This window comes from Lagopus muta, chromosome 7 (assembly GCF_023343835.1).
Source record: "Lagopus muta isolate bLagMut1 chromosome 7, bLagMut1 primary, whole genome shotgun sequence".
Classification (NCBI taxonomy): Eukaryota; Metazoa; Chordata; class Aves; order Galliformes; family Phasianidae; genus Lagopus; species Lagopus muta.
This window is the reverse complement of record NC_064439.1, coordinates 49,278,861-49,289,367: the sequence shown is the minus strand read 5'-3', so window position 1 is coordinate 49,289,367 and position 10,507 is coordinate 49,278,861. Positions and strand designations below refer to the sequence as shown.

The window sequence follows — 10,507 nt, the reverse complement described above, 5'->3', positions numbered from 1 at the left end:
GGCTGCTTGCAATCCTAGAAGCAGTTAGGATTTGTCAACAAGAAGAAATTCGTCAGTAAAGTTATCCCGGTGTGACTCAGTATCTGTGTAACAGTGCCTATTCGTGTGTGAAAATAATTAAGGCACCAGCCAGAGTGAGAAATTGATATTACGTTGATCAATTTGCCTCGTGTAGACACGGCATTCCTTCTGTGTACCACAAAAGGTAGAAAATTGGTCTTTTAGAGAAGAAAAAACAGCAGAGGATTAGCAAAGATCAGTGAGTACAATGTCTGCATTTTCATGTTGGATTAGCGAGCATTTCCATTCGGATTCTCGCAGTTCCATAGTTCTCGCTGTCTGAGCTACCCTAGCGCTACCGGCACCTCCGAGAGACGTTTAGAAGACTTTCCGATCTTCTAACGCGTCTTTACGTGCGTTCCTCGCTTCGCCTTCCCGGCCCGGAACCTTGTAAGCCCGGAACGCTGACGCTGTGCTGCGGGGCGGGGGAACCGCGAGGGACCGGCAGGCGCCGCCGAGGCCGCGCTCGTGTCTGTACGGCGTTACGCAGGTTTTATTTCTCTCTCTCTCCACCGCTGCCGGGCCATGTACCGGCAGAGCTTCCGATCCCCGACGCCTCCGTATGCGGGCGCCGGGTTCCGGAGCCCTCCCTCCGGCGGCGCCTGCCCCATGCCCCCCTCGCCCCGGGGCTACGGCAGCCCGCATCACACGCCGCCCTACGGCCCCCGGCCCGGGCCTTACGGTAGCGGGCTCTCACCCCGAGGCCCCGGCTTCGGCGGCGGCGGCGGGCGGTTCGGGAGCCCTTCGCCGGGCGGGCAGACCCCGCGCAGGCCGCAGAGCGCCAGCCCCCGCTACCCGGCTCCCCGCGGCGGCGGCAGGTCCCCGGCCGGAGCTGCCCCGCACCCGCAGCAGCACAAGCGCTCGCCCGGGGGCTACCAGAGACACTACCAGGTATGGGGCGGGGCGCCGAGGGAGGGAGCGAGCGGCGGGCAGAGCGAGGGGCTAGGGCTGGGCAGCGGCTCCGTCCTTCTCCGGGAAGGGGGCTCGCTGCGCGTTCAGCTGCCCCTCCAACATTACGGAGGACGGAGAGATCCTGGTGAGGGAAATGGGAGGGGCCCCTGGGCTGCCCGAGGCCTGGCGCCAGGACACGAGGTTCCTTCCTCCTAACGTTCCGGCACGAGGGTGAAGGGAGAATTGTGTACCGACCAAAACCGCCGTAAGCGTCTCTGTCCCTCCTATTTACTTCCCTTTGAGCTGTTCTCCTTAAAACAGCCGGGAAGCGCTGTGTTTTTCTTGCCAGTGTTGAGTGATGGTGCAGGAGCTGCCCTGTGCACATAGAAGAGCTCTCTGGGACAGGCTTAGAGAGAAGTGAGGAATGATCTGCTAAAGAGAAATAAGCTGAGATTCCCCTAAACAGAAAGGAGAGCATCTGGTGAGGTCACAACATGCCTTTTTTTTTATCCTTGCCTTGCATTGAAAGCTTCCATTTATATAAGGTATATTAGCAGTAACTGGCTCAGTGAGTTACACTGTTAATCAGGGTGGCTTACTTGGTGTGTGACTGCTAGTACAGATAGGGATGGCAGATCTTGAGATGATAGCATACTCTGCTGCATAAAGCCAGATATTACAGAAAGGGCTGTTAAGCACTGGAATAGGCTCCCCTTGGAGGTGGTTGAGTCACCATCCCTGGATGTGTTTAAAAACCACTTGGATTTGGTATTCAGGCACATGATTTAGCAGAGGGTTGTTAGAGTAGTATGGTTTGGTTGTGGTTGGACTTGATGATCATTAAGGTCTTTTCCAACCTGAGCAGTTCTATGATTCTGTATGTCTGAGTTAGAGAACCCATAGAAGTGTAAGAAATATCATGTGCAGTACAGACCATGATAAAACTTTCAGGTGCTCCTACTGATGCTTTGAAATGTAAGATGAAGTCAAACCTTAGCACAGACTACTGAAATCTTAATGTAACTGCATTATGTAGTGACATTTTCATTCAGAAAGTCTTGATTACTTTTTTTTGCTGTGCAGATAACTATCTTACAACAATCTCATAACTGATGAAAGAGACTTGTTATAAACATGAAACATTTTCTTTCTCATGTAAGGCTCTTAGTGTGGAGGCCTACAGGTTGCTTAAGCCTCTTTACTTTTTATTAAGAAAAGAAGAAAATATGTGGGGTTTCTGCCTTTCAGTAGGATTTCATTTGGGCATAAAAATGGCTCTGACATTGGGAGGAGAGAGTTTAGTTGCTAATGTGCAATTTTCCTACAGAAGATCACCATCTAGATATTAGCTTCAGTGATTTTTAAAAGCCTGCCTTAAATTACCAGAGCCTCGTTACCTGAGCGAAAAATATGCAGAAATCCTTCTGCTGCTAGTGCTAGCCAGAAGTGTTTCTATCAGGATTTGTGGGCAGGCTCAATCTTTGGTGTTAAGAAAGAAATGTGATGTAAAGAGGTTTGAATCCAGTCGCAGGTTGCTTTGTTTTCGCTTCTTCTCTTTTCTTCTGCAGACCTTGTGAATAGTTTAAAAGCACTGACCTGAATGCAGTGCTTCTTAACACTTAGACATTTGTCTGTCTGTAGCTTTGCCTAGGACTAAGGTAACGTGTGCATGTACTTCTACGTGTGTGCAAGTGGGTTATTTTTCCTGGAGGCAATAGAGGCAGTCATGGAGGGAGGAAATCTCAACACCGTTGAGTACTCATTTTTTTGAGATGTGCAAGAATCCACGAGGCTGTCAGTAGATTTCAGTAGAGGGATTTTATTGCACGTTCTGAACATCAGATTCCATCAGAGGGGTTGTTCCCTTGTCTTCTGCACATGCTATTAAGAGAACTACCGTGCTCTTAAAATTCATGATGTTACTGTCACCTTTGAGATGAAATCTTAAGTGAACCCTTCAAATCTCATACTGAAATCTGAAGGACTGAAGTTTATACTTCAGTGTTCTCTGTGATACCTTGTTGCTAGTATTCTGTGCTCACTTTTGCACTTCAAACCCAAAGAACAGAAAACTTGAAGAACTTTCACATGGGCAATGTTTTACTGAGCTTTCTGTTTTTCCACAGGGGTGCACCTGCTTCTAAATTTAATGAAAACGAGTTTGTTGAATCTCACAAATAGCACCTCTTAACATTCACCTAGACATAGCATTTCACCTTCTATACTGAACAGGAGATAGTGAAGCAGCAACTACTACTAGTGAAAACTTTTACAAAAAGTTAAAAAAAAATAATAATAATAATCTTTTCAAATGGTACAAACATGATATCTGTGCTTTGTGCATCTGCCAGAAGGTAAAATCACATCAGGTGAAGAAAGCTGATTAAAGAAGTGATTGTCACTCTTGTCAAGATAGCATTGCCACCTTCAGCAGTGAGTAGCACCAAAAGTTTTCCCTATGTATGTTTTCCCTATGAGATAAATCTGTTAACTGGAAAAAGGTACTGTGAATAGGTTGGCCATTTCCCTAAGACAAGTTCAGTGAGTAAAGGTTATTGGCGCTAATGACAGTAAAATAAAATTATTTTTAAGATATCATTGGCATCAGTTTTACTTGTACAGGTAGGGCTGTACGTTTTCCTTTTCCACAGCCTATAATGTAAGGAATCACCCCTTGATTTTTTTCCCTAAAGGAGAAAACATGAAACAAATAGTATTCTGAATCTAAAAAATGTGTTTATATATTTAAATTTAATGCTTATTGAAAGTTTTTGATTTTGTATGGCACAGTAATACGTAACAATCTGATGCTAGATGTCAAGCATGTAAAAAAATGGCAGCGTTGCATATGGCCTGCATTATATTGTAATGAAATCTAGAATTATAAATCTGTCCAAAAGAGTCTTACCAATGAATTAGTTTGTTCTGTCACTGTATGTATTACAGATAATACAGTCCAGCATTAATGCCATTTTTGCTAGCACGTATTGACTTGACTCCTTGTCCTATCAAAGTGTTTTAGATGTGTTCTGACCTTATCCTCATGCTTTTGGTATGATATACTTCATAAAATAATTCTCTTTCTTTTAGTACTTTATTGACATTGTCTTACCTGCATAATGTGATTGGCTGTGGTGAAACGTTGGAAACAAATGTCCTGCAGATTGCACACGGATGTTCCCATATTTAGTTGTGTATCCACCATAATCAATCTTCAGGAGTTCTAGGGAAGCAATTATTGGGGCCACACAAGCAGGGTCCTGGCAAAGTACTTTTTCAGAAATAGGCTCCAGTCTAAGCTGTTTCAGTGTCTTGAGGCTAAGCATAGAGCGCTTCACCTCATGGCACTGCTGCTGAGTTTTACCCAGAAATTGCTTCACATGATCTGTTTAGATATATTCTGTAGGGGTTATGAGTCAAATTCAATTACCATCACTGCTAGTCCAAAAAAACACAAAACACCCACCACTAATCCATGTTTTTACAGTCCTTTACCAAGTCAGAAGCTGGCATTAGCCTCAAGGAATCCTGTTCTTAGGCATTCAGAATGCAGCAGGCACATTTTTGGACTAATGGCGTATCTGTAATATTATTTGTTTAGCTTTGGTTAAAACAAGCCAGCTTAAATGAACGCAGCATTAGACAAAACCTCACTTTTTAGGGAAGTGAATTTGAGGAAAAGAACAATAGATGAAGGTGGGAGAAAAAGGTTACAGAAATTTCCTTCGTCTCAGTCCTCTGTAAGTTGCAGATTTGTAAAAGCAATTTTGGTGGTCCTTGATGTTTGGAAGAAATAAAATATCAAAAGCTCCCAGCCAGATGAATTGCCCTTCACGTAATGCCTGTTTAATCACTGATTTCCATCAGAATTTGTATATTAAAAGAAAGTTGTGTTTTCTCAAATTTCACATACACTAATTTGATTAAAACAAAGTGTTTTTCACAGTTCCTCTGGTCATTTGTAGCAATGTGGTTTATATACTGCTGTGCTCAATCTTCAGGTACTGAATATCTGACTTCTGCTCTTGTGAACATTGTCAACACTTCCTCAGCCTCTACGCTCTGTTTTGCTGTGCAGCTTTTGAGTTAGACATGTTGTCAACTTAAGTAGCTTATGACAAATAGCTTTTCTGTAGTTACGTATTGGTATGCTGAGAACATATTTTGAACAAGACTGGTAAATCACAATTGATAATTAAAATATAATAAAGCCAATTTCTTTTGATTAGGAGCAGCAGGTGAAAAGTAATCGTTTATTGTTTGAAGATTATTCATGATAAGCTTCAAAGCTGTACTGCATTAGAAGGAAACTTAGTTTGAATTAGTCTATTAAATGTTTCTTTACTTGATGGTTTTCTTCCAAAGGGATCCCCCAGGACATCTACTCCATTTGGTACAGCGCATGGCAGAGAGAAAAGAGAGTCTAATGATGTGGAAAACTATTACAGACCTTCAATGCTTGAGGACCCATGGGCTGGCCTAGAGCCAGTTTCTGTTACAGACATAAAGCAACAGTACAGCAGTGAGCAAACAACATATACTGGTAAAAAAGGGAGGTATTTCAGTTAACACTTTTAAAGGCCAAATAACTCCATCCTGCCAGGAAAACTCTGGGACAAAATCTTTTTATTTACACAAGATGAACAATAGTGAAGATATTGGTTGATGCTTTTATTTCATCACATTGACCCTTTTATCCAATCTTTTTTTTTTTTTTTTTTAATTCCATTGGAAATTTTTTATGTACGGGGAGGGGAAAGAAGTGGTAGGAAAAGTTACCTTTCTGGCTCCGTGGAAGTGCCTACCAGCTTTGAAGAACAAAGTGTTCTTTAATCACCAGCGACTGATTTGTGACTGTTACAACAGGTTTCCGTATATTTATCTCTTCCATGCCAGATTGTTAGCCTTTTATTGTAAACTCCTTTAAATGATGGTATTTTTTTATGTTTCAACATTTTTAGAATGAAGTGACTTGGAAATAAAATGGAAATTTTGTAAATCCTTGTTTTGTAATGTATAAAGATGATTTTAGGACTTCTGTTAAGGGGTACCGATTAACAGAAGTAGCACCACTTACATTAGGTGACTTTGTAAATGTGCTTGTATGCTGTAGTTAACATCTGATCTTGTGCACAGTATTTTTTGTTGACTGTAGTGCAGTGTGAAACTGAAACATGACTTCAGCCATCTCAGGAAACGGACGTGTTGTCTTACAAATGTTTGATTTGTTGAACCAGACCTTGAATGCTAAACATTATTCTGTAATATTTACTTCTGTATTTTGGAGAAAACAAAAAAAAAAGCATTTGAAAGAAGATTACGTGTTTCTGGATTATAACCAAGTCTGTGGCAATTTTAGACTAATCAACAAATTATTAATATGAGAATTAATTAAATGCAAATGTATTTTCTGGATTTACCTTTAGATTAGCATAGGATGAATGGAGCTTTGTTGTACAGTTGACATTAGCACATTAGTAGCATCTTATTTTTGATCTCTGCTGGGTTTTTTAATTTTTTACCTACAGCTGGCATCTTTGTCTAGAGAATTCTTGTTTTCGGTGTGTGCATGCTATATTTTTATCTCGAAGAGGAAAACAACAAGGTTTCTTTTTTTTTTTTTTTTTTGGCCTTGTCTATGTGTGGGAGATCCATTCTTAAATTCACTAGTGAATATTGTAATTTAGAGCAAGTAAGAAATAGTTCCAGCTGTAGGCATGCTCTTTACGTGCCATGTTAAGAGGGCAGTGGATATCTAAAGTGTTGTTTGACCCTACTGTTATTTGTTCATCTTTGCTTTTAGGTGATACATGGAAGATGAAAACCTAGTTAAGTAAGAAACACCACTTGAGTTTCCAAAACATATTTTTGCATATCTTTTAAGCTTATATATTTCACAGAAAACTAGAAAATATTTTTGTAATCCTGAAGCATGGTTATGTGGAGTAGCTCAGGAATTGCATTATATTGTTCTGAGTATCTTGTGTTTTGCTGAGGTACAATAGTCCTGTAGTACTACTTGGTCTGCTTCATTATAAAGTGTCTCGGCTTAATACCACCTTCAGGAACAACTTAAAACTGGAATTGGGAGTTTGTGTGGGTAGGTAACTTGCTGATACATGCTGAGTCTTAAACTTTTGTGACTGTAACCTAAAGTTTTTCACTTGTTTTTCTTCGATTAGCTTTTTTGTTTGTTTCAGTACTGTATTCAAAAGGCTGCTCAGAGAACTGAGAATATAATGCCTGCTTGATATCACGAGTTCTCACATCATCGTCCCAGAATCAAAACTGTCATTTCTGTGGTAGTTGTCAGTATTGGTGTCTGTAACACGTACCAGCAGAACTGAAATTACTTGATTACTTGTAGATACTCTTCAGAATTTAAAAATCAATTATGTCGTTTTGAAAGGTGGAGTATAAAGTTTTCTTTCTTTTTTACCTTCACAGGTTCTGTAAAGCTCACAAAGTTAGAGTGATTAACCGAGTCATCTTTTTTGTTACTTTTCTCCTCTGTAATTCAATGCACTTTTTGTAATGTATTTGGTGATCTTGTGGAAATAGATCTGATAGTACCTGATGTTTTTAAGAGACTAAAGCTATGACATGTTCCCAGTGAGACATGAGAAGAAACTGGGTTTGGAAAGGAGAAAGGAAAAGGATTCATGACAGAAGAGAGACCGTTAGAGATGGAACTCTTTTTACAGTAACCAATATCAGCTGCCCTTGCACGCTGCAAAGATGCATTTTTCTACTTTGGCTTTCCAGTTGACCAAGAGATCAAAGCCAGCCACCTCTTTGCTGCTGGAACAGGGTGTCAGACATCAGTGAAGGTAGATGTTCCAGAAAGTGAATTCAGGAAATAATCTTGAAGCACTGTTCAATCAGTGCAGGCTTTCCACAGTGCCATCTTTTAAGCTGCTGCACCTATGCACTTCAGGATATGACCCAACAATTAAAAGTACATCACACTGCTAAAGACTCCTATAATTTGGTCAACAACCTGCAAGGAATTTAGATGCAATAATACTAAACTCATCACACCATACCAAAATCTTTGCACTGATTCAACTTTCTGGTTCCTAGGAGACATTCTGAAATTACAGTGAAATTTCAAAATGTTGTTGGATAGCTGTAAAATGTGTGAACACATGCTTAGAACCATAAATATAAAAATTAAATATTAAAGCCAGTTTAAACTTTGCCTTTTTTTTTTCCTATGATATCCAAGAAGCTTGAGCACTTAACTTCCTCGCTGATTTTTGTTTCTTTTCCCATATGGCAAACATTCTTTCTCCCACATGTTTTTAATAAAGATAGGATATACCACTTCCTCATTTGTTTATGAAGCCTCTTCGTAGCAACAGTATGGTTCTGGAAGTAGTATTTGATGATGAGGAAAAATAAAAGTCATCTGAAATGCATCCTTCCTTCATGAGCCCATGAAGCAGTATAGTTTCTGTGTCTCGCTAACGAAGGTATTCTTCTGTAATGAGCACTTAAGAATTTGAGTGTTACGTTTTCCTCAGCAGACTTTCAGGTAAGTCCTTGAACTCCTCAGAAGTTTGGGTTAGCGCCCATTCTGTCCAGTCAGTTGTGTTTGCGTTCTTTGTCCATTGAGACTTATTTTCCATTCAGTCATTATAAAAGGAATTGCATAACTCACTACTCCTTTCTAGCAAAAAAAAAAAAAAATCTGTAATTCTTTTTGCTAGCTACTGTGTTCAGTGATCAGCTGCATATGACAGATTACTGAATTAATTTGAGTACGGTTCTGTGTGACGTGGTAACACAGCAGGTGTGGAGTGATCCCAAATTAGGTACAACTATACTTGAAGGTGGTTCAGGTTTGGGTTTTCACTGCAGCTTCATGATACAGAATAGTAACTTTTCTCTGGCACTGCAGATGCGCTGCTTTACATTGAAACTGTAAAACAAGCTATTTAAAATGTTACATTTCAATTAAAATGGGATTTTAAAGTTTGTATCAAACTTCTTTTTTTAAAACTAGCATTAGGATACTGAGGTTTACCTTTTTAGTGTAAAAACTGGAAACATTGAGGAAGAAGTGCTTCTGATCAGCAGAATGGTCACTGTTTCTGCAGTCAGGCTGTTTTCCTACTGAGGGTATCTTTATATGCTCTTCAGGTTGTGTATTCATTAGACATTCATCTGGCAGAATAAGCATACATTTTATGTAGAGTCTGCAAGTATCTATTCTCCAGCTCCCCCCCCAAAAGAAAAGTTTTTATAGACTGTTTGGCTTTTGAGCTATGTTTATGAGAAGTCTCATTGACATCATAGGCTTCACTCCTGCACCTAAGATTGATAAACATCTAACCAACACTGAAGTTTGATAATTACCAGCCATTGGTCTTTCGTTGTTCTTTATGAACTTTGCAGTGAGCTGATGTGGCTGGCAATTGCTCTGAGTTCCCTTCTTCATACATGTGCATTTTATATATGAGCCAAGCTTGTCATTCAGGGAAATCAATTTTGTTTTAGCTGCATTTTCCTAAATTCTTAAGAGTAGACATTTTGTTCTCCTTTCCCCAAATTTTCCTTCTTTCCAACTTGCTTATATTAGTAAGTTAAATGAAGATAGCATCCACTGGCTGCTGAAGGATGATGTAATGATTTCCATGTCCCAGTCCCTCAGAAGCTTGTGTGCCATCTGAAGTAGGTAATATAATGTCAGATGGCTCAACTGCTTCTCATACTAAATGGAAGGAAATTAAAGGTATGTTAAGAGTGGTATAGTTTGTAGAATCATAGAATGGTCTGGGTTGCAAAGGATCACAGTGCTCATCCAGTTCAACCCCCTGCTGTGTGCAGGTCGCCAACCAGCAGCCCAGGCTGCCCAGAGCCACATCCAGCCTGGCCTGGAATGCCTGCAGGGATGGGGCATCCACAGCCTCCTTGGGCAACCTGTTCCAGTGCCTCACCACCCTCTGGGTGAAAAACTTCCTCCTCATATCCAACCTAAACCTCCCCTGTCTCACTTTAAAACCATTCCCCTTGTCCTATCACCACCCACCCTCACAAACAGCTGTTCCCCCTCCTGTTTATCTGCTCCTTCCAAGCACTGAAGGCCACCATGAGGTCTCCCTGCAGCCTTCTCTTCTCCAAGCTGAACAAGCCCAGTTCCCTCAACCTTTCCTCACACAGAGCTGCTCCAGCCCTCTGCTCATCTCAGTGCCTCCTCTGGCCCCGCTCCCAGAGCTCCACGTCCTTCCTGTGCTGGGGGCCCCAGGCCTGGACGCAGCGCTGCAGATGGGGCCTCACAAGAGCCGAGCAGAGGGGGACGATCACCTCCCTCTCCTGCTGGCCGCCCCTTTTTCATGCAGCCCAGAACACAGCTGGCCTTCCAGGCTGCGGGCTCAGTGTAGTTGTAGTATTTGATCAGTTCACAATCAAATCTAGCACCCAGGCTAGCTTTTGTTTTCGACTGAGCATCTCTCAAAGCACAAAGAGCTGGATCAGTTTTGGTTTCTGCCATTTTCTTTAAAATATGTGCTTTACACATTTGGAGTTTAGCATTTCTTCAACCTGGAGTTCT

The 10,507-nt window shown here is 41.3% G+C and overlaps 2 protein-coding genes across 10 annotated transcripts in view; one reads left to right on the top strand and one right to left on the bottom strand.

The window, feature by feature from the left end:
* Positions 1-360: 360 nt before the first annotated feature.
* LOC125696055 (M-phase specific PLK1 interacting protein) lies at positions 361-6,578 on the top strand. The gene is made up of 2 exons (XM_048951264.1): positions 361-951; positions 5,317-6,578. Exons 1-2 carry the CDS (start codon positions 586-588, stop codon positions 5,518-5,520), a joined length of 570 nt encoding a protein of 189 aa, XP_048807221.1. The 5' UTR covers positions 361-585; the 3' UTR covers positions 5,521-6,578.
* Positions 6,558-10,507, bottom strand: part of CDK13 (cyclin dependent kinase 13) — a 72,090-nt gene continuing 68,140 nt past the window's right edge. For 6 of the 9 annotated variants that reach the window (XM_048951240.1, XM_048951245.1, XM_048951246.1 and 3 more), the window contains exon 15: positions 6,558-9,667. The gene's annotated coding sequence lies outside the window, so the exon portion shown is untranslated. The remainder of the gene's footprint in view (positions 9,668-10,507) is intronic. The other 3 variants (XM_048951242.1, XM_048951243.1, XM_048951241.1) reach the window with 3 other exon arrangements.